The 23,738-nt window shown below is 36.8% G+C and overlaps 2 protein-coding genes across 8 annotated transcripts in view; one reads left to right on the top strand and one right to left on the bottom strand.

Annotated features, from left to right (window-relative positions):
- Positions 1 to 13,233: 13,233 nt before the first annotated feature.
- On the bottom strand, positions 13,234 to 17,044 carry LOC148852118 (cytochrome P450 71A1-like). 4 transcript variants are annotated; one of them, XM_088943423.1, is made up of 4 exons: positions 16,832 to 17,044; positions 16,634 to 16,722; positions 15,885 to 16,546; positions 13,234 to 14,111 (listed from the first exon to the last, which is right to left on the bottom strand). In XM_088943423.1, exons 3-4 carry the CDS (start codon positions 16,524 to 16,526, stop codon positions 13,482 to 13,484), a joined length of 1,272 nt encoding a protein of 423 aa, XP_088799549.1. In that variant the 5' UTR covers positions 16,527 to 16,546; positions 16,634 to 16,722; positions 16,832 to 17,044; the 3' UTR covers positions 13,234 to 13,481. The 4 variants fall into 4 exon arrangements, with proteins under 4 accessions (XP_088799549.1, XP_088799548.1, XP_088799547.1 ...); XM_088943422.1 differs by having other exon boundaries at positions 15,885 to 16,722; positions 16,832 to 17,038; XM_088943421.1 differs by lacking the exon at positions 16,832 to 17,044 and having other exon boundaries at positions 16,634 to 16,825.
- A 5,236-nt stretch (positions 17,045 to 22,280) lies between these two features.
- The window catches only part of LOC148852117 (Pyridoxal phosphate (PLP)-dependent transferases superfamily protein), a 33,672-nt gene continuing 32,214 nt past the window's right edge, over positions 22,281 to 23,738 (top strand). Inside the window, exon 1 of one of the 4 annotated variants that reach the window (XM_088943934.1) lies at positions 22,281 to 23,129. The gene's annotated coding sequence lies outside the window, so the exon portion shown is untranslated. Of the gene's footprint in view, positions 23,245 to 23,738 lie in introns of all 4 variants that reach the window. The other 3 variants (XM_088943937.1, XM_088943936.1, XM_088943931.1) reach the window with 3 other exon arrangements.

Below are 23,738 nucleotides of genomic sequence, written 5' to 3'. Positions count from 1 at the left end.
AATCTCCCTTTCGGTATTGACCCAGATGGAAATCAATGAAGTTACAAAATTACCCCTCACTAATCGTCAAGGCGTCATTAATTGCTTCTCCCTCCCTCCCTAGCTCTCAACTTGTTCTTTGTTAGGTTAGGTTGAAGTTTTGAAACAATCATGATGGAAACCAAAAAAAGTACTTCCATTTAAATACGATGGAAAATTGGAAATAAGATCAAGTGTCCATGTGTTTCTAACTTATAATTTATATGTATATCAATTTTATTTTTCATTTTTAACATATAATTTATATATAGATTTAAATATATGAATCATTTAATATAGATAAAATATATCCTTTTATAAATTTTGGTTCTTATTAAATTTTTGGAGAAAATTAAATATTAAATTATTTATTTCATTTTATAAAATATAATTTTTAATTTTTATTAAAGTTCAAAAACAATCAAAAAGTGATCAATTTATATTTAGTCTCATTAAACTAGGCACAATATGCTTATTGGACCTTATGCACTAATATTGTGCAATACAACCCAAATAGAGGTGTATCAACACGATATATACGATTCATGGGATATGTACCTAGTTATGGTGCATCTTGTTTCCATGGCCATGGACATGGGTATAATACAACCCGTATCAAGAGTATCATATGGATGTTTTAATCCTTATGAATCGTCACCCTATCAACTGAGCCTACTAAACTCTATTATCAGGTGGACACCTTAACTCCTTCCATCAATTATATTGGAGAACCAATCGGAGGTGAAATCCAGTTGAGCCTATTTTCGATCTTCGTAGATGGGCCTAGATCCTTTCTTGGTTATTCCAAGTACGACAAAGATGTTCTTTAAGATTAGCCATTCTTGTGTTCCAAAGATGGGTTAGTTCTCATTACCAAATGACAGTTTGGATCAGGTAGACACAATGTTAACTTTTTGGGAAACAGGTTAACTTTTTCCCCTTTTTTTGGTTAATCAGCAATAATTTTTGGGAAACAGGTTAACTTTTTCCCCTTTTTTTGGTTAATCAGCAATACTGGATGCGGGATTTGATTCCACACCAATGCTGAGACAACCCAGCTAACACACCAACAAGCCAGCCCTCGATTGGTCATAGGCTGTTGAGACAGTTTCTATGCTGGGCACGTTCTAGGCAGTTCACCTATTCATGCCCATACTTTGGTTTTTAGTCCAAATAAATTAAGATGTAATTATTAATTTATCCATTCTCATAGTAACGTGGCATTTCCAGAAATTCTCTCAATAGCATAGGCTGTTGGCCCCCAACAACTCAAGTTTTTTCTTGGGAAATACCCCTTTCCCTAGTCATATAACTACCGAAATGGCTAGACGGCACGACTCATTGCTTTCTTGCTTAATGAATAAAATAATAAAATTTTCATAATTCATCCATTAAGGAACTCACAATTTCCTTAAAATCTTATTCACTTGAAGGCAAAATAATAAGCTTTTCAATTCAGATATCATGTTATCAAACGGCCCTTCATATACATAATAAAATGAATAAGAAAGAAATCAAAGAAAGAGCAATACAGCGGTAGAGTGACTAAAAATAAGACCAGATTCTAGGATTCTGGAAAGAGCATAACTTCATTGGGAAAAATTACTAAATATATTGACGATTATAAAGGCCAACAAGGGTTAGTCTCAGGTCCATATTCGTAAGTTAGATAACTAGATCATATATATGTTATTGAATTTTAGTGCAAGCAATCTATAAATGTGGCTGATCCAACAATGAGATCATCCTCCCCCAAGGGCGGCCCTGCGACTATACCGTAATTAATAACTACTAGCAATTGCATAAAATTTCCAATACTGAAAATGAAACGGGCTTAAATGAAATAACCTGGCTAAGAAAAAAAATAAAAGTGAAAGGATAGAATGATATTCTACTTACTTATACCACAAGTCCTCCTCTCCTCCCAAAATCACTTACTCTCCGAGACAAAGGACTGATGGCTTTAACTTACTCCACTTTGCATCTATTTATAGAACCAACTAAGGAAACGCTAGGACTGCCTCAAAAGTAAATCAGATTATATAAGTGTTTACATCCTGTTCAATAAGATGTTGAATTTTTAGGCCTTTTGTTTTTATTATGTATTGTCTTCTGATGTTACTTTGTATGTTATATTTTTAGTAGTATTTGTTGATGGTCGAACTGCATTAAGTTTCTGATGGCAGTGACAGTTTGGAAAGCACTGGATGAGATTAGCAGGTAAGATTTGCAAGATGAAAATCGCCAGAGAAACAGGGGATGACCCAGGCGAGGGTCTGAAATCGGTTGACCGATTGGGGTGTAAGTGGACCGGAATTGGATAAAGTAATATTTGAATTTAAATTCGATAAAATATCCAAATATTCGATTTAATTGTAATTTGATCAATTAATTATTTTAGATAATTAATAAATATTTTATTTATATAAATTATTTATATAATTTAATTATTGTATATATAAATTATATAAAATATTTAAAAATGTTATATATTATATATAAGAATTAAACAATTGGTCGAATTCGAATATTTATTGAATTGAATCAGATCATATCCGAATTTGAATTTGATTAATTATTCGGTACGAATAAAATATCTGAATTCGACTAATTAGATATTTGAATTATCCAAATTTGATTCGATTATGTTAAATCTCAAATTTAAAATCAAATTTTTGAATACCGTTGACACCTCTACTAGCCGATAACTAGCCATCATCAGATTATTACTGTCAATTCTCATCATTTTTTCTTTTAGCGCTGTTGTGTCCGTAATCATCTAAACCTTGAGCTGAGACGGGAGTTTGGAAGAAATTTCAGACCGTAGTATATAACCCGTTGGTGGGAGGGCTATCCCCATTTTGTGTAGATTTTTTCTTTTTTGTTTTTTAATTTTGAGGTAACCCGTTTTGTGTAGCTCATTTTCACGCTGGCTCCATGTAATGCTTTTATGCCCCCCCCTACAACAATTGACTGGCTGAACTGGAAATGACCTTATTTCTTTTTCCAAGGTTTTTGAATTGCCATTGGCTCAGACAGTCGGACTATATGGCCCGAGAACCATTCAGGCAACTAGTTACCCCAAATTCAGTTTTTGGCCAAAAGCTGTTAAAAAAGTCAATAATCCATTGACCTGGGTGGTTGAAACATCGATCTATTGACCTGTTCAATAATTTTTAACCATTTTTTATTTTTAATTATTTTTTATTTTTTAATTTTTTTATCAAAACTGATCATCCATTTGAACCGAATTATCAGACCATCAACCCATTAACCAATGGTCAGAACGTTTCCATTTTGGGGTTATTTTTTAAAATGTTGGCTTTTTCTTTATAATAATGTGTATTACTGAAGTTGGGTTGAGCTGTTGTACTCAAAGTCAAAGGGAATGATCCTTCCATTCCAACCAAAAGTCGAGGAACCCTTGAAATTAAAAGCATAAGTTGTTATTAGCGGGGACGATGCATACCTTCATTAAACATGCTCTAATTAATATTTTGTAAAGAATTTGTTCAAACTAAAAAGTATAAGCTGTTAGGTGAAGTCCACAAAATAGGTTTTCAATTATTTTGTACCACAACCAATTGACGGGTGGTTCAATTGGCAGGCATATATATATATATAGCTGGTTTCTTAATCGTTCTTAAATTTTTGTCATGTATCGGTTTGTATTAATCGATATGTATCGTATTGTTGGGAGAATTACGAAATCAAGCAAAAGCTAACTAAGTTTCAAAAACAGCGGAAATAATGTTTTTCTCCCTCTTTGTGTGAATCTATTAGGAAACAATTTAGTAGAGTTTAAAACAAAAAACAAGCACACAAGAACACAATCAAATTTACGTGGAAAAACCTTCCCGGTGTAGAAAGATAAAAAAACCACGGTCACCAAAAACTTTCACTATCAAGAAAGTGACTGTACAAGTGTTCTCTCTAGATAAAACTAGAGGCATACAATCAGCAAATGATCAAGAAAATACATTCCTTGGAAACTAACAAATATCTTGAGATAATGGAGAAATCTCACCCAAAATAGATGTATTGTTCACGGACTTAGATCTCACAAACCAGTGAGCCAAACCAGATGTCCACCGTTCAGATTGAAGAACCTTAAGTCGCGATCATGCCTGCGAAATTTTAGCTCAATCGGACCACAAGCAACCTTCGATCGAAGCACAAGATGAAAACTGTACAGACTGGAATTTGAAAAGTCTGCTCATTTTCTCTCTTTCTGTTTTTATACGGGATTCTCTTCCTTTTTTCTCTTTAATGTTCCAACAATCAATACCACTAAAAGATTATTTTCTTTGACTATTTTCATTTGGACAAAAATACCCTCATCCATGGGCTCAAAAATACCACATGGGCTTCTTGGGCCATCCTCCACATAAGAGGGAAACCCAACACGTATTAGGGCCTTCCCAATCTATCCCTATAGGGGTGTATCAAGTCAAGCCATGGTTCAAAGGGTAGTTGGGATTTAAATCAACCCTTTTGAACCAGTTTTGAAAAGAAAAATAAATAAAACATAAAAAAAGCATTGATACATATCAATACGCCCCTTATTGGCCTGTATCGATATTTAGAACCTTGATTCTAGCATAGATGTCAAATACCTCAAAAAAAAAATCTATAACACTGCCTCAAAAAGAGTTTCTCACAGCCTATAGACAGCCGATTCTACTCTCAAAAGTGGGCAATAAACTAGAGTTGTAATTATATAGGCTAATTGCTAAAACCTCCCTTATACTCTTTAATAGTTACAGTTGGGTACCTGCTTTACAAACCACATTTGCTAGATAGTGAAAAAATTACCAAAATACCCAAATTTGACCATTTGAATGGTAATAAATAGCCAATGACGCCAATTAATGAACGAGCAGACTTAAAAGATCTTTGATATTGTCTTATTAGTAATTAGCTAGAACTAATTTCACTTCATCATGCAATGCCTAGTGAAAGATGCCCTATTTGAAGAAGATTGGTTGGAAATTAAAATAGATGAATAGTTGAATATTGATGAGAAGAGACTGCAAGTCTTGTGTCACATTAAATCTTATCAAGAAAGGATTGCCAGAGGTTTTGCAAAAAAAAAGTTTGACTAAGGGAGTTTCAACCGGGAGATTTAGTGTTCAAAGCAATCATGGCAAATTGTCCTGATGCTAGGGGCAAGTTCAAGCCCAATTGGGAGGGCCCCTATGTCATCAAAGAAGTATTGCTTGGTTATATTGTTTGACTTGTTGAATTTGATGGAAATGAACTTCCAAGGCTTACCAATGCTAATAAGATCAAAAAATATTATGCATAGCCCGCTGAGTTGAAAACCCAAAAGGACAGTTCAGGCAAAAATTAATGTAAAAAAAGGAGAAAAAATGAAAAAAAAAAAAAAGAAAGATTAATGTCCTCCCCACCATTAAATTTGAAACTAGGGGCAAAGTTGTTTATTGTGTTTCACAATAGGAGAGGTCGTCCTTGGTCGATTATTATCCCAAGCCACCTAGTTCTACACTCCCATCCCTTGAAATCCATGATAGAGTCTTAGCCTTTCCTTCTTCAAGATAAAACAAACTAAAGCCCTTACTTTAATCACTCTTTAGGCAACTTGATCTAAAAAAGGTAGAATAACATAAGGAATCCTAGAGTTTATCACCTATTCCTTAGACAAGGGGCAATGAAAGCCTTAAGGGGTTCATAAAAAGGGAGGCAATCTTTGGTTGAAAACATACCCTAAACCACCCATGATCACACTTTGATCCCCTGCCAACCACTTTGAATTATGTCTTTTCTTTCCTTAAACTCAAATAAACTGAAAACAAAAAAGATAAAAACAACAAAATCCAAAAATATTTTCCATTTTACACCCATTCATCTTCTTTAGGAGCCTTTTAAGGAATACTCACCCACCTCCACCGAAAACCAGGGGAAACATGATTTTGCCAAAAGTTCTTCATAAAAAAGAAAACAAAAAGAAAAGCAAAACAATTCAAAGAAGGAAATAAAAATTCAAGCAAAAAGTCAAGACAAAGATGTAGTTCATTGTTGCCCTCAACTATCTAATCACTCAAATGAGGTGATATAATGCACTTATAACCCCTCAATAGGCCCCTAAGTACCACATTCTATTTGAACCTTTTATCACTCCATTCTTCATCACCTTGAGTCCTAAGACACGTTTTGTCCTAAGGAAAAAATCCTCCCTAGACCCCAAAGACAACAAAAACCCTAAGTTGAAGGAGATAGGTGGGACTGCTCTAAGAAACCCTTCCTAGCTTTTAAAAAAAAATTAAGAGTCATTAGTTAAATAACACACACAAAAAAAAAAAAAAAAACTTAACCTTTGAACCTTGCTACCCCATAACCCTTCAAAAGCCCACCATATATGCCTACTTTTTTATCACCCATCAAAGTCACAAGCCACATTTTGTCCTAATAAGAAGCCCTCTCTGGACTTCATGAGGTTGTGTATCTCCTACAACTAGAATTCAAGGCAACTAATTTAAAGGAAGTGCATTCTCTTAGCCCGTTTAGTTGAAAACTCGAAAGGGCAATTCGGACAAAAGTTAGGGCAAAACAAAACAAAAAAACAAGAAAAAAGAAAGAAAGAGAGTTCCTAGAAGCACTTGGCATCTCACAACATTAGTAGTAGGGGTGGCAACGAGCCGAGCTTTTCATGAGCTGCTCGAGCTCAGCTCGTGAAAAGCTCGGCTCGTGAGGCTCGCGAGCTAGCTCAAATATATATAATAAAAATATTATAATTATTAACTATTATAATTCTAAATTTTTAAATATAAAATAAAATTTTTATATATAATTTTTATTTTTATAAAATATTTTTTCTCAAAATCGAGCTCGAGCTCAAGGTTCTAGCTTGAACTGAGCCTTGTAGAACAGTCTCAAGTCGAGCTCGAGCCTGGTACTATTTTGCTCGAATCCACCCCTAATTGGCATAATAGTAAAGTACCACCAAAGATCGATCATCCGCCTTCTCTACTGAATCTCAAGGGAAATGCCTAAATGGACCATTAGAAGAAAATTCCACAATGCCACCTTCCACTCTTGAAGTCAATTGAACCATTTTCATACACCTCTAATGGACCAAACTAGATAAAAGTTAGTAACACAAGCCATGTGTTTCTTGGTTCAACCAGTGGTTTTCAAAAGAATTTTCAAAACTCCAAAAAATATTTTGTTTTCGAAAAGTTTTCAAATAAGTGCTATGGTGATGGCCAATGATGATAAGTCTAAGACATCCATCGCAAAAGAAAGAAAAAAATTCATCCACCTAGACAAATCTGAGGTCATAAAATTACCAAAACTAGTTTTCCTTCATATTCCAAATGAAATGTTTTCAACATGTCATACCTACAACTTTCAAAAAATAATAATTGAAAAAAGAAACACACAACCATTCTTCTTTAGTACCCTTTCCTTCCCCTCTATCACCCCATCAAGGGATAATCAACAACGTCAACACCAACCATTAAGCTTCAACACAGGTAAGCACCAGGTACGTAATCATCAATTGTCTCAACTTTTACATTGCAATTCAAGCATCTTCTCATTGTAATTACACTATTTCATCTTACATCATCACCAACATCATTATAATCATTGTTTTGCATCGATTACATGAGCTCTAAATCCTATATGCCCCCAATCCTCATATTAAGTGGTTGACCCAACTCCCAACACCAAAGTATATTTTGGACTTCAAAGCCAAATGCTCAAAGAGTCATGCATATTGACTTGCCCATGTTAAAACACGCATGTCTTAGGTGTAAGAACCTACTAGATGCCTTTTAGTTGTGCTTAATAAGGAAATATAATGGAATGACTTTCTCACACTCAACAATTTTCTACAAAAAAGATTTTCTCATTGACAAAGGTCATCTTTCCTTTTTCATCATCCATGCATTCTGAAAAATCTCAAGGAATTAGCCGATGAGAGATTCTGCAATTCTTTTATTGTAGGGATGACCATTGTCCCAGACAGCCATATAAGCATTGTGGGTGGGAGATCTCATTTCAAAAACCCATTCAGGAAGATCCAGGGATTAGCCTGTGTACGATAATCCTTCTGTTAACAACTAAACGAGTGTTAAACATACCATAGGAAGAGGTTCTAGGGGAATCATTTTCAATAAAAAACAAACACCTTCTTTTAATCATCAACACTTTTGTCGTAAAAAGTTTTTCAAGCAGCATTCTTTTGAATAGGATAGCCATTCCATAGCATTTCTACGCAAAAGTAGGTTGTCTCTTCAAGTTTTATTATTCGGATTATCATCCTCCAACAAAGAGAGACAATCTATAGACACCCCATTTTTGTTCCCTTCAGTCTTTTTATAGAACTTCAAACTTCAAGCATGCTTCAGCTAACTTCTCAACCAACCTAGGGGTATTTTTGGAATTTTATAAAAATTAGGGCCTTAAGGATCCAAGACCATATGTATATAAAGCCCAAAAATCCAAACCCAATCATACCAAGATCACTCAAACCCAACACCATTTACCCCTTTCATCCTACTTAAATCTAAAACCGATTTCGATCATCCGATTGAAATCATTTTGATTACAAAGCTCATTTCATGTCAAATAATAAATCCAAAATCATAGGTATGTAGATCCCAAAAATTCAAATCCAATGACACCAAGATCACCCAAGTCTGACACCGTTTACCCCATCATCCTAAGACCCAAAGCTAGAAACGATTTCAATCATCTGATCGAAGTCATTTTGATCACGAACTTCATTTCAGGTCAAATCAGAAATCTAAAGTCATATGCATGTAGATCCCAAAACTCCAAACCCAACGACACCAAGATCATCCAAATCTGACATCCTTTACCCCTTTATTTTAAGACACGAAGCCGAAACCATTTCAATTGTTTGATCGGAGTCATTTCAATCATGAACCTCATTTCATATCAAATCAAAAATCCCAAACCATAGGTACGTAGAGCCCAAAAATCCAAATCCAACGATAATAAGATCACCCAAATCCGACACCATTTACCCCTTCATCTCAAGACCCAAAGCCATAACCAATTCCAACCAAGACCTCTTTTCATCTTGAACCATATACCATATGAAATCTGAAATCCAACCTTGTAGATAGATAAAATTCGAAATTCTAAATCCAACGGTATCAAGATCATCCAATTCCGACATTGTTAACCTTTCCTTCTTGATACGCAAGTCTAAATTCAATATAGGCCCTCCATTTGGATCCTTTCCCCAATAATTTCGAACCTAGGGCATCCCACGACCAAACCATTCTTAGCCTCTAGAACCATCTTAAATCCAAGATTTGACTAGCTAAAAGCATCAAATCAATCAAACCAATCACCTAAATTTGGAATGTTCAATTTAGATAAATTGTTGAAATCTTCCACTTATTGTCTTGATTGATTAAGAGGATCTCTCACAAAGCTATCTTAACAGCCCATTCTCTCAATCAATCTCCCTCCAAAAGCCCCTTAAACCTCAGCCATTAATCTCACTTGGCTCTCTATCTCAGCCCTCCATCACCATCTCAAAAATCTATAAATACCCCCCCCTCCATCACTCCCATTCCCTACTCTCTCTATTTTTCCCCATGTCCAAATTTGGCCGAAGCCATCCACCATTTGTTTAAAGACCCTCTTGAAAAAATAATCTTCTTTCCTTATTTGTTAACACTTAGATTTTCTTTCTTAACACTTAGATTTTCTTTACATCCGTTAGGTCTTTTCTCTTCCATTTCTCAATATTTGTTTACTTCCTAAGTAATTAAGTAGGATTAATTTTTAATCTTCTTTCCTTATTAAGTAGTTATGTTGGGTCAGAATTTATTTATTAATTTTCTTTTTTATTGAGTAGCCATGTAGGATTGACTTCATAGCCCTACGAAGATGAAGCTCGTCTTAAGTAGGCACACATGAATATTCAATTGTTAGGTCCTCTTAACTAAATAATCTACCTTTTTTTTTCTTTTTTTTTTTCTGGTTGAGTTTGACGATCATTTACTTAGCTAAGCATTTTATGTGCATGTTATAGTCCAGTCGTGATTCAATTTCCATTGCATTCCTTTTTTTGAAAAAAAAAAAGAAAAAGAAAACGTCCATGCATAAATTAGTAGTTTTTTCATCTCATAAGTAATAAGTAATCTTATCTTATATATCTATATTAAATCAAAAGGGTGTGCTCTCCGCGCTAAATGGAATCTACTCATGTGAATAGATCAGTGATCGCACGAGGGAAAAACTCAAGTGTGTGTGTCTCACTATTTTCATTACATGTGTGACATGCATCTCACTACTCTTCTCTCTCTCTCTTGCTTTGACACACTTCTTCTCTCTCCTAGCTTCCTGCATCTCACTACTTTCATTACACGTGTGACATATGTCTCACTACTCCTCTCTCTTGCTTTCTCCTTGTCTATCTTCCTGCTCTCTCTCTCTCTCTCTCTCACCACTTCCTATTCCTACTATCCTCTTTCTTCTCTGCCTCTCTTCCATCTTCCTCTCTTCCCTCACTCTCCTCGCTGTCTCTTTATCATCCTCCTCTCACTTCTTCTGAAACATCACTCTCACTTCTTCTGAAAACTCCCTTCTATCTCCCTATCTCATTCAACATCTCTCTATCTCATGTAACAAGAGTGACTTGCTCCTTTTCATGATGCGACAACCCAATGCTAACACTTTTTCCTTTTCTTGATCTGCATCTTTTCCTTAGTGTTTTCTCATTTTGACATTGTTTGCCAGAGGTGGAGGTGCGGCGAATCACCACCTCATGAGGGGTTGTTGAGAGGAAAGGGTTTGTGAACTTCTTAGCATCATCCGTTTTTAATGCCACCAAAACTTGTCAATAGTTCAACACTAAAAATGCAGGTAACATCTCCCTTCGTCTCTCTTTCTCTCTAACCCTAACGAGTTGGTCTCTATTTGCCTGTGTTTTTGTAGGTACTGGTTTCTATTTCTCCGTAAAGGTGGGTTTTTGTAAGTCAAAACTATCTATTTTCTCCCAACTTTGGGTTTACAGTTTGTGTTTGCCTGTTTTGGTGACCAGCCAAGTCTTTGTTTGCTGGTATTGATGGTTCATGTTTTCTGGTTTTGGTTAGGTGAATCTCATTGGTATTCTAAGTTTCATGTCAAGGTTTGCATTTGATGATGGGAACCAACAACACTATTTTTTTCTTATGAGTCATTGGTATTCTAAGTTTCATGTCAAGGATATGTCGTCACACTCGAACCTCGTTGCTATGGTTCAGACAATTGTGGGTCATCACCGTTTAGAACATGGAAAATAGGCATTTATCTATAGTCTTATGGGCTGGCTGCATTTGCAACAGGGAGGGTGGCTTTGAGATCACAGTGGTGGGGGCGGATTCCAATAAGGACCTTGAACTCGAATTTGATTCAAGTATAAAAACTCCTACGTTCAAGCTGGATTCAATTCGAGCTCAACTAAGAATCGAATTTCCTATAAAATTTTATAAATATAAAAAATAAAAATTATACATATAGAAATAAAAAAAAATCACTGAACACCCCACAGATTTATTTAAACCTATCCTATAATTTGAATTTACCAAACCACCCAATATAAAAAAACCGTGGTGTGTTTATTTTCAAGAGACAATGCAGCACAATCAATAGAAGAGAGCGAATGATACAGTGGTACGGTGGGATTGTTGTCACCCAATATGAAGCCAAGATCGTTGGTCTAGAGACTGGAGAGATATTGGAAGTGAATCTAGAGGAATGAACTTTGGCTTCATGGTCCCAACGTCATGAAGACTAAAACTGAAATTCGAATTGAATTACACCTTAATTATGTGTTTATCACAAACAGAGTCCAGTACGTATCTGATAATGTCCCTAAGTTAGCTGGCAATTAATAAAACTGGACTCACTCAAAGTTAGGTGAGCACATTGAGGAGGTATTCTACAACGTGAATTGTTTTTTCTTGTTGTGGGTTCTGAAAACAAATCAAAATCATATTGTTTGAAAATATATTGTTTCTTAAAATTCAAAAACAAAAAAATGTTCTTGGTTGTGTATTTTTTGTTTTCAAAATTGAAGACAAAATGTTCTTCAATGTGGTTTCAAAAACATGTTTTCATCTGATTATTCAACATTATGTTCCATGAATCATATAATTTTTATCATTTGAAACAGAACCAACTTGTTTTTCTTTTGAAACAAAAACAGAGTTCAAGAACATATTTTTGTTTTTGTTTTGATGTGATAAATCCAAAAACAAATGAAAACAAAAACATTTATTGAAAACTAGCCCATACAGGATATGAAGTAGGCCCTTAAACAGAAGAGCCAATAATACATTGTGATTTGGAGGATTTTTGGCTGTGGTCCAGGCTCAAGCCTGGTGTTAATGGTTTGGTTGCTGTAACTTCACATCTTTTGGTAATGGAATATTGGAATTGACTTCTATTTTAATTTCATTAAGATACAGAGGATGTGAATAAGGTTAAGGGTTGGTCTAGGGTTAAGGTCAAGGGTGAGGTTTGACACATTGGGTTGGGCTAGGGTTGATTAACTGAGACAGTCCAGCCCAAGTTGCATTAATTTCATTTGTACATCAAAAAATAAAGGGTATATTGCGGAAACCTCCCCTAATGACTATTTCTGACACCTCCCTTGAAATCTGATAATTGCAGTTATTTCTTCTCAAGCTTTTGACAGAGTTGCAAGTAGATCTCTCTTTTGTTAGAATCCACTAATAAAAGGCATAAAAATGTTCAAAATATCCATGCAATTACCATTGAGGTTGGTTTTTACAGAGAAGGCAATACAAACTTTATAAACCTTGAATCAGTTTCAAAAACGATATTGGAAAGGTTTGGGCTAGCAATTAGAATGAAGAGAAAGATTGTATTTTGGATGATAAGCATTTTGGTCAAAAGTAACTGCATGGGTGCTTTGGACATTTTCATTCCTCTTTTTTAGAAGATTTTAACAAAGAGGTCTACTTGCAACTACATCAGAAAGTTCATGAGAGATTTCAACAACAACCAGAAGCTTTAGGGGAGGTTTCAGCAATTTACCCAAAAATAAATGTGGAGACTGATTTTTTGTATTTTCTTCATTTGGTAGTAGAAAGTAAAGAAGACCAAAAGAAGTGCATAAAAATGACTATAAACAGAATTTCAGGAAGCTTCCACATGATAAATAGCCTTTATATCCACTTTTCAAAACTGAATAGACCAAGATGCTTCCCAAATAGTTTTCATCTTTAAAGACAAATACCAAAAGGTCAGTATGTCCATTGGCCATTTAGGCTGTCACAAAGATCTTCCTAATATGACTTAGAAGCTTTTGAAACCTTTTACATTGAAACAAACTCAAGATTTACTACTCTTTCTTTTTACAAGCTAACAACTTAAAAAGAAAGACAACTACAACAACAAAGAACAACAAAACGATGACTGTTTTCAGTATGTACCAATAACAACAACAATCACAACAAACTGGTACAATGCTCTGTGTAGTTACTTGCCAAAAGGCAAAGCGCATTTTTCTTGTGCACTGTAAGACCGGATAACTCCTCCATGTCAATGTCTGCCGTCTTAATCCCAGGAGGAAGTTCCCAATCAAATGAGTACAAAAGATTTGCTAGCACAAGCTCCACAATTACCATTCCAAAATTTATCCCTGGGCAAATCCTTCGACCAGACCCAAATGGTATATACTCAAAACATTGTCCTTTAAAATCAATGGAGCTATTGATGAACCTCTCTGGTCTGAACTCTTCTGGGTTCTCCCAAAATTCAGGATCTCTTCCAATAGTCCACGCATTGACTAGGATCTGAGTTTTTGGATGAATTTTGTATCCGTCCAAGTTACATTGTTTTCTAGATTCTCGTGGAACCAATAACGGAGCTGCAGGTTGCAATCTCAATGTCTCTTTCACTACACACTTCAGATAATGGAGTTGGTGAAGATCGCATTCACTTATATTTTGCTTGTTTCTTATAAGATTCCTAACTTCTTCCTGTGCTTTCTCCATCACTCTTGGATGTTTGGCTAGAAATGTCATTGCCCAGACCAAGGTTGCAGTAGTTGTATCCGTTCCAGCAAGCAGAATATCCTACAGAAAGTAGAAAACACATTTATAGCATTAATTGGTCTAGACTGGCCTAAGTTAAGGTGTTTTGCTGTTAGGGAAAAGGAGATGAGAATATCAGGGTACAATTTGGGCTACTTAGGTTGTGTTTGGTTTGAAGGAAAAAGTAGGGAAAAGAAGGGAAAGGTAGGGAAATCTATACAAGGTTTGAAACTAGTTTGGGAGACATGTTTGAGAAAGCTGGTTTCACTGTTTTTCAAAGTCTCTAAAATCTTAAACTGCAACTATAATATTGGGTACTGGTTTTATGCATGTTTTGGCTCCCCAAAACAGAATTCTGTTTCTCAAAGAACCATTGAACCTAAAACCTTAAGCTATTAGATGAGGACCTTGAATAGGTTTTTATAGTCTAACGTGCTCCTTCATAAAGGCAACTTTTTGCCTTTATGCTTGCTTGGAGTGTGGACAAGCACAGGCCAATTCATACGTCGTGCTGAAAATTAATTAAGGGGTTCTATCATATAAAGGCAACTTTTTGCCTTTAATATAAAAAAGAAACAATATTTTTATATAATAATTAAAATAGGATAATTTTTTTAGAAAATTATCAAGAAAGGGCACTACTCATCTTCCTCCTCTGCCTCTGTTTCGTAGGAGGTTAATGTTGCCAGCGACAACTATGCCCGTTGAGAGACAATGGAAACCCGAAACAGCAATAGACAACGGAAACCCAAAACAGCATGGCCCATCCTGCACGAGGCGGTGGTGGATCCAAAAGAGGAGCCGTTCATGAAGGCGAACGGTGAGTAGGCATACTTGTACTACGGAGACAAGCCGGAGATGAATGAGCTAATGCAGAGGGCCATGTCAGGAGTATCTGTGCCGTTCGTGCCGTTCATAAAGGTTCTTGGAGGGCTACAATGGGTTCAAAGGGGTAGAGCACTGGAATGTTATGATCATTTGCATGAGAGCAGAGGAAGAAGACAAACTGTAGTGCCCTTTCTTGATATTTTTTCAAAAAATTTACCTTATTTTAGTTTATATAAAAATATTATTTTTTATTGATATTGAGGGAAAAAAGCTGCCCTTATCCACAAGAAACCCTTTAATTAATCATGGGGTGGCTAGGATCAAACACTAGACCAATTGATTAAATTGGCTCTGATACCACCTCAAAGAATTGTTGATCCTAAAAGCTTAACCTATTATGTGAAGTCACTGAACAGGTTCTTATTTTTTAAAACACCCCTTATATGAAAACCCATTGAGCTTGAAGTGTGGACAAGCACAGGCCCACCCATAATTCCATTTAAATTTAATTAACTATACACTGGGGCGATGACTATAAACACTAGACCACTTGGTCAAATAGGTTATGTTATTATAATATCCCAAAGAACCATTCAACATAAAATCTTAAGCAGTAAGGTAAGGTCCCTAAATAGGTATTTATTCTAATCCACAAAACTGCAATACTTGGGATGATGTGTCTTCTAAACAAGGACCAAAAAAACAATTCTCCTGGATTAATTAGTAACAAATCAAGTGGAGGAACAAGCTTAAGGGGGTAAAAGAGTAAAAGAGTTAGGGGCAGACCAAAAGGGACTTGGGTGGAGGTAATAAAAAACAATTTAAGCACCCAAAATTTAATGCATTGAACTGAATGGAATGGCCAAACAAGAGTCATGTAGCTGATCCCATCTAATTGGAACAGTTAATGCCTAAATGATGATGATGATGATGAAATCAAGTGGGAAAAGACATTTAGTAAGAATTGTGAAGCTATCTGCAGATTACCGTCATCACTGCCTTAATGTGATCCAGTGTAAGATCAATTTCACTTGTATGATCTTTATGCATTTGAAGCAAGAGGTCGGTGATGTCCCTTCCGTCATGCTTCAACCTCTTGGGATCCAGGTGCTCCTCGATAACTTGCCTGAAGAAAGAATCAAAGCCTTGAAAGATTCTTTCACGCCTAGAATTGAATCCAGTGAGAGTATCCAAAATCCACCCCAGAGATGGAAAGTAGTTAGCAAAGGCAAAGCTACCCATGGAGACTTGATATTCATCAAGAAGCCCGTAAAAAGTACTTCTTTCACACCCTTCCTCATGAAAATTCTTGCCAAAAGCAATTCCACAAATTATGTTGCTTGTGGTAGAAAACATCATTTTGCTAAGATTGACCAGCTTAGAAGAATCAGCCAGTTGGGAAATCGACTTGATCAATATGGAAACTTCACCCTCTCTTATGGACTGAAAGGATTGAACTCTCTTGATGCTGAAGAACCCAATGATGCATATCTTCCTTAACTCCCTCCAATATTCACCATAGGGTGAAAATGTCAAATCCAATCCATTGTAAGTTAACTTTTGCACGCTAACGAAGAAAGGCCTATCAGCAAACTGAAGATCATGAGTTTTCAAGACCTCCCTAGCCATTCTTGCCGAAGAAACCACCACTGTAGACACGCAACCAAGTTGCAGAGACATGAGAGGACCATACCTCCTAGAGAATTCATGGAGGGCTCTATGAAGGGAAAATTTACCAAGCTGATGCAAGTTTCCGATTACAGGAAACCTTGGAGGGCCTGGTGGAAGAAGACCTTTTCTTGAACTTGCGCCATCTTTATTGTTCCTGCTAAGTAAAAGCAAAAGGAGGAAGGAAGTAAATACTAGAAGAAAACAAAGAAATATCAACATCGTTTGAACTGAGACTGTAGGGATCTGCCTGAGCATATAGTTACTTGATAGTGAGCAGTGCAGTGAGTATATGCAGCTTTTATGGTGGGAGAGAAACAAACACCTCCAAAGAAAAAATAAAACATCACATCAACTGGTGCTTGGTCGGTCGCAAGCCGCCACATTTTATTGGAGGATGCATGCAACCGTCGCAGGAAATTTTTGCTTGCTTATGCAGCAAACCAACAATTTTAGCCACCTAATTAGTGCCCGTTTGAGAGGGTTGAAAGGCACACCTCCTGGGCTTTCCAAGGTGAGTTCAACATGAACAGACTATAAGCTATGTTTGATAAAAATTTAGAGTGTACAGATCAGATGTTATTTGTAAGGGCTATCCACTTGCAGCCTCTTTGAATGAATGAATGGCGCACTTTTAGAGCAGTCGAGCCAGTTTAGCTGAATCTTCAGTTCAGCCCTCCCAAACGGCCCTTATTGAATGCTCCCAAGAAAATTCCCTCACGGCTCTTATGCATGTGATCCTATTATTTATTGTTATAATTGGTCAAGTCACAATGCTCACTTTATTTCTACACTACATACAAACCCAAATTTTGGCATCTTATAATATATATATATATATATAGAATTGGGGTGTTCTCTTCATACCGGAAAGCACGAGTAGATTTTCACGTGAGAGCAACTACAACCCATTTCTTAAATATTATTAGATATAAATATTGTTATATATAATTAGATATATAATTAGATATATGTATAATTATCTAATTATATAAATATTGTTAGATATATATAATTATTTAATTATATAAATACATAATAGTTATTATAAATATTGTTAATAACTAGATATCGAATTATTCAGTTTGAACAATCAGACCATTTGATTCGGTAATTGGACCCCTGATCGGTTCAGTCTCCGGGTTGGTCTTAAAATCATGATGTTATGTCATTCGAGCATGTGACTCATACGACCCAAAAATAGAATCGTTCAGAAACTGGTTTTCAGGTTGATGGTTCAACCATCTGGTTCAAATGGATGGCCCATTCTAACAACAAAACTTAAAAATAAAAAAATGGCCAAAAACCATCGAACGAGTCAATGGATCGTTGGCCGATTCAACGATTTTTGGCTAGGGACCGGGATTAGGGTAAAACGGAATTGGTTGTCTGGACGGTTCTCAATTAAAAAAATAAAAAAAAATGGATGACCCATTTTGACAACAAAAATTACAAGCAAAAAATGAGTGTGTGAGGTCCATTAAGCAGTAACATACACGTTATGTCATTCGAGCATGTGCCTCATACGACCTGAAAATGAAACCATTCTGGTCACTGGTTTTTGGGTCAACGGTTCGACTGTTCACTTCGAACGGATGGCCCTTTCTGACAACAAAAATAAATAAATAAATAAATAAATACATGATCAAAAACCATTGAACATGTCAATGATTCGATTGACCGGGTCAATGGATCGTTGACCGATTCAACAATTTTTTTCCAGGGACTGAGATTAGGATAAAAGGTTACCTGGATGGTTCCCAATTAAAAAAATAAAAAAAAAAAGCCAAAAACCATTGAACGGGTCAACGGGGTGATGGTTTGACCACTCGAGTCAGTGGATCATTGACCGATTCAACGGTTTTTGGCTAGGGACCGGGTCAACAAGTCAACAGGTCGACAATTCCATTCCCCTGCGAAGTAGGGCCCCTCCACTAGTATATATCTATTAAAGGGATAGGGGTGGTCTCCCCTTTCGCCAAATGGTGGCCATTTATATATATATATATTCCACCGAATTCGGGTTGACGGTTCAACTGTCTGGTTCAAACGAATGGATCATTCTAACAACAAAAATTACAAGCAAAAAATTACAAAATCATTCTGGCCATCAGTTTTTGGGTCGACAGTTTGACCAAACGACCCGTTCTAACAACAAAAATTACAAGGAAAAGTTGAGTGTGTGAGGTCTATTAAGCAATACCGTATGTATTGTGTCATTCGAGTGTGTGTGACTCATACGACCCAAAAACGGAACCATTCTAACCATCGGTTTTTTAGTCGATAGTTCGACCATCTGGTTTGAACGGATGGACGGCCCATTATGACAACAAAAATTAAAAAAATAAAATAAAATAAATGGCCAAAAACCACTGAATGGGTTGATGGTTCGACTGCTCAAGTCAATGAGTCGTTGACCAATTCAATAGTTTTTTGCCAGGGACCGACATTGGGGTAAAACGGTTCCCAATTAAAAAAAATAAAAAAAAAATGGTCAAAAACCATTGAACAGGTCAATGGGTTGACAGTTCAACCGCCCAAGTCAATGGGTTGTTGATCGATTCAACGGTTTTTGGCCAAGGACCAGGATTGGGGTAAAACGGGACTGGTTGCCTAGACGGTTCCCAGGCCAAAATGTCCATCCATCTGGGTCAATGGCGGTTTGAAAATCATGATTTTTTGTGCTTTTGGATTTTCACTATTCAAAGGTTCTTATACTGTTGGTTTTATTTGAGTGTGTGCAATATGTTCCTTTTTTTTTTCATTTTTTGCTTTTATTTTTTTTTTATTTTTTGTGTTTGGTATTCTTCTTCAAGATCCTCCAAAAGGATCTAGGGTTTACCACAATTTTATTTCTTCCCTTTTGTTTTTTCTTTGGGTTTTCTTGTGTAATTTTTTTTTCTTATAAGACGATATGCTTTGTCTCTTTCTTTTATTGCATGTATGTTTTGCTTCGTCTTAAAGCAGAACTTTAGACTCGATTTTCTTATTTTTTTTCCTTGGTTTTTCCAGTTTGGTGGATTTACCACCATTTATCTTTCAAGGTTTTGGAATCCCTTGCAATGTCCAGCCTTCCCATGACTATGACTACAAAGTTATTTCGTCTAATTATTGACATCTAGAAAAAATGACTCGAAAATAGAACTATTCTGGCCACCAGTTTCCAGGTTGACAGTTCGACCATCCGATTCGAATGGATGGCCCATTCTAACAACAAAAATTAAAAAATAAAAAATGGCCAAAACCGTTGAACGAGTCGACCACCCGGGTCAACGAGTCGTTGACTAATTCAACGACTTTTTACCAGGGACCAGGTTTGGGGCAAAACGGAACTGGTTGCCTAGACAGTTCTCAGGCCAAATGGTCCTACTGTCTGGGTCAACTGGGAGTTCTCAATGTGAAATAAAGGACAATTATGAAGTAAAACTTAGAACTATCAATGTATGATTGTATTCCTTTATATGAGATGCTTTGCTGAAACAATATTTAACAAATAAGCACATGATGATCTCTTTTAAGTCTTTATATGAATTTCAAGACTTGGGTACTTATAATTACAAGTTTCTTATTAAAAAACCATTGTCATTTTTAATATAGCAAATAGCAATGTTGCAATTCTAGCCCCTACGAAGCAAGGGCCCTCCACTAGTTTTAATTACTATGAATTAGTATAAAAAGGTAAAGATACTAAATTGTAAAATTAAAATGCCAAGGATAGATAAGATATTAAATTATTAACATATATCATTATGATTAAATTTTCATGACCTACAAATAAATAAGACAAATATTGACATTATATAGTATACATATAGATTCTTTCTTATTATTATTATTATTATTATTATTATTATTATTATTGATGGTGTGTGATCTGGTAGCTCCCTACTGGAGGACAGCTCGGATGCCAGATTAGGTAGGTTGCCTTGCTGAGCTACAAGAAAAGTTGATTAGAGTGTCCACTGTCCAGGTTGCTAGACCCGGGGTGGGAACTCCAACGCTTAAGTTAGCGAACTGATAATTGTTTGCAAAAAAGCAAAAAAAGATAGAACACTTTGAGAGCTAAACCGAAGGTACCTCTCCAGTGAATGGGGATTGTCTTTATATAGACTAGCTACCATGAGGCCCACGAAGCGTGTCCGAGATCTCTGGCTTGTTTGTTTGGAGGTGTTTTCACACCCAAAGATGGACTTCACGTAAGCGGGTAATGTCTATCCAGTCATGTCCAATGTGGGCAAGGTGATAACTAGCTCTTTCAGTGTGGTATTATGATCCTGAGTAAGTCAGAGATGATAACCTACTCGTGGAGGAGATCGCTCAACACATCAGGCAGGTTGCTAGCTGAACTCAAGTCAAGTCAAAGGAAGTAGGTTGCCTCTCATGCCGACCTAATGTCTTGCCCGACCTATTCGTAGTTTAGTCTACCAAGGTTGTCAAGGTGGGCACGAGGTGTCTAAGGCACTTTTGAGGCTTACTTACATGGTGCTGAGATGTCGTGTGATTGTTTTTAGGTGCCACATGTCATCATGTCACTAGATGAACAAATCGCACTTCATCAATTGCCCCCCACTCCCGAGTTGGTGTCAGTTTGGTGAAAGGAGTAGCTTGTAGTCAATCTTCGACCTGCAATGATTCGCTCAGTCGATTCATAGATCGCCCAGCTTGTTCACCCAACTCGACTTGAGGGTGGGCTAACGTGCTGTTAGCACCCGATTTTTACTTGGTTCATCGCCTGAGCCACCAATTCATCCCAAACACCCGATCAGACCCTTCTTACCTCTCCAAAACACCCAGAAACCTAGAAAACCCAAATTTCATCCCGATAGCCCTTAAATCAATTGCTAAACCTACCCGATACCTATCTGATGGCCCCGATTGACCCTTATTTACACATCGACCATTAGATCAGACACAACCAGCAGACCCAAGACATCCCAAAACACCTAGCCATGAAATTTGAACTCAAGATTCCCCGTTTACCTCCTCACCAAATGAAGATTCCATTTCGACAATCCCCGCATCCACAACCCATATCCTCTTGATCCGAATATATCTAAACCAATCAAAATTTTCCAATCACCCCAAAATACCCCAAAACCCCTACATATGAAATCACAGCCCAAAATACCTCCATTTACCCTTAATCATACCAAGATTCTATTTCAATGTTCCAAATTGACTGAATTACAAATCAACCCGATCCAGGCCCAGTTGACTCAATCTGATTTTACCAATCATCTCAGACTACCCAGAAACCCTACCCTGAGAAATTTCTCCCAAAACTGCCTTTATTTTCCCCTTCATTATATAAAGATTTCATTTCGAGCCCCAAAATTAACAAATCCTTTCCAGATCTGCCCAATTCAGGCTCAGTCAGGCCAATATGACCCCACCAATCAACCTAGGATGTCCAAAAACCATGTCCCATGAAATTTCATTCAAAACTACCTATGTTTGTCTCTTCATCCAAAAAGATTCTACTTCAACCAATTTCACTAACCCTCACGCATTAAAACCCTTCTCAACCATCATACCCAACTCAACCCTCCATTTTTTGACCAAAAAATCCCCACTATTGAACCAAAAACCTGGCCTAACCCTTTTAGACCCAATTTGACCCAACTTTTTCAAAAGTACCAAAACACCCCTGGATTTCCCTTAATTTACAAAACTGCCCTTAGCCCTAATTAAATTTTAACCTATCTTTCTAATTAAGGAAAATCCACTGTTCACTCTCCCCGACCCTTCGACACACAGCAGCGGAGCGACGGAAATCTCTCTCCATTGATCCCTCTCTCTTGCCCTCTCCTATTTTTCTTCTTCTCCTTCTCCTTCTCCTCCTCCTCTTCCTTCTTCTTCTTCCATTTTCATCCGGTTCCCTCTTCTCTCCCCTGTTCGAACAAAACCAGTGAGCAGGAAGCGGCGATGATCTCCCCCCAAACCTCCGGTCCCTCTCTCTTCTCCCCATCTATCCTCCTCCTCCTTCTTCTTCTTCTTCTTCCCTTTCTCTGTGCGATTTCCAACGCTGCAACTAGCAGCCATTTCCTCTCCTCTCCTACCTCTCACCGCCGATCTCTCTTCCTTCTTTTTATTCTTCTCTTCCCTCTATTTTCACTTTTTCCAGTTTCTTCACTGCCCCTGCAAGCAGATCTCATCCTTATACAAACCGGAAGCGGCGGCGACACACCACCGGCCTCTCTCTGTTCTCTTCCTTGTGTGAATTAAAATCTGTATAGCAGTAGCAGCTGGTCATCGGTGGCATTTCCATCTTCTACCAGATTCTGCGATAGATTGACATCTCCCCTGTTCCACGAGCTCTATTTCTAGTCCAAGAAATCTCAGAAGTCTCCACTAGTCCACCCACACTGGAAAAAGTTGTTCGACCTCAGTAATCTCCGATCATCACCTGCGAACACACCAAACTCATCTGAATCTCCCCTATTGCAGCGTTTGATTCCTAGTGAAATTTGATTCTATGGTCGGTGAAGAAGCCATAATCGTAGTAGATCTGCCTTCTTGTTCCCTGTTTGTTGTAGTCAGTTTTAGGCCAAAATCCCCATTTAGGTAAATACCATTCTTGCTCTGTTTCCGGTCGTTTCTTTTTTTCTTCGTTTTGTGGTATGATCGATAAATTTTTAGCAGCCGCTGGGAGGAGAATGACCGGGTTGATTCATTCCTTGTAATTCCCAGTACCAGCCAAGATATGCTTTTTTTTTATATATTGTTATTTTCCGTAGCATTTAGATTGTCATATTCTTTTAGATCCATCGTATGCTTTAGAATAGGAATCTCTTTATTTTCCAGCATGCAATTATCGTATTATCTTAATGGTCTTGCTAGTTTAGGAATTAATTTTTTTAGTTCATAATGTTGTGATTATCTCATGTTGATTCTTTTGTAATTGAGACCGGAATCAAATGGTAGTTAAATCTTGCTTCTTAAGTTCATGATATAATGTTGCTTTCTTTCTTGTTGATTTTATGATAGGGTTGGTTATTGTTGTTTAATCTTGCATCTTATGTTTATTATTGTTTTGTTTAATTAATTGTGTACTTTGTATTTGTGTTTGTTTAGATTTTCATGTGGTCCCCACTTATTGGACCTGGGAGAGGGGTGCCTAATCCCTTGTCTTGGGCTTTGGAGTCACTATTTAATAAAAATGATTTTAATGCC

Source organism: Nelumbo lutea, chromosome 5 (assembly GCF_056320005.1).
Source record: "Nelumbo lutea isolate HS-2025 chromosome 5, American lotus-T2T, whole genome shotgun sequence".
NCBI classification, from domain to species: domain Eukaryota; kingdom Viridiplantae; phylum Streptophyta; class Magnoliopsida; order Proteales; family Nelumbonaceae; genus Nelumbo; species Nelumbo lutea.
Note: the sequence above shows the minus strand (reverse complement) of the source record. Positions and strands in the feature narration are given on the sequence as shown.

Bases quoted from the DNA above. Each gene is read 5' to 3' on its own strand.
- LOC148852118 (XM_088943420.1), bottom strand. From the start codon at position 16,823: ATGCTCAGGCAGATCCCTACAGTCTCAGTTCAAACGATGTTGATATTT. The intron at 14,112-15,884 runs GTAATCTGCAGA...TACTTTCTGTAG, and splicing joins ACATTAAGGCAGTGATGACG to GATATTCTGCTTGCTGGAAC.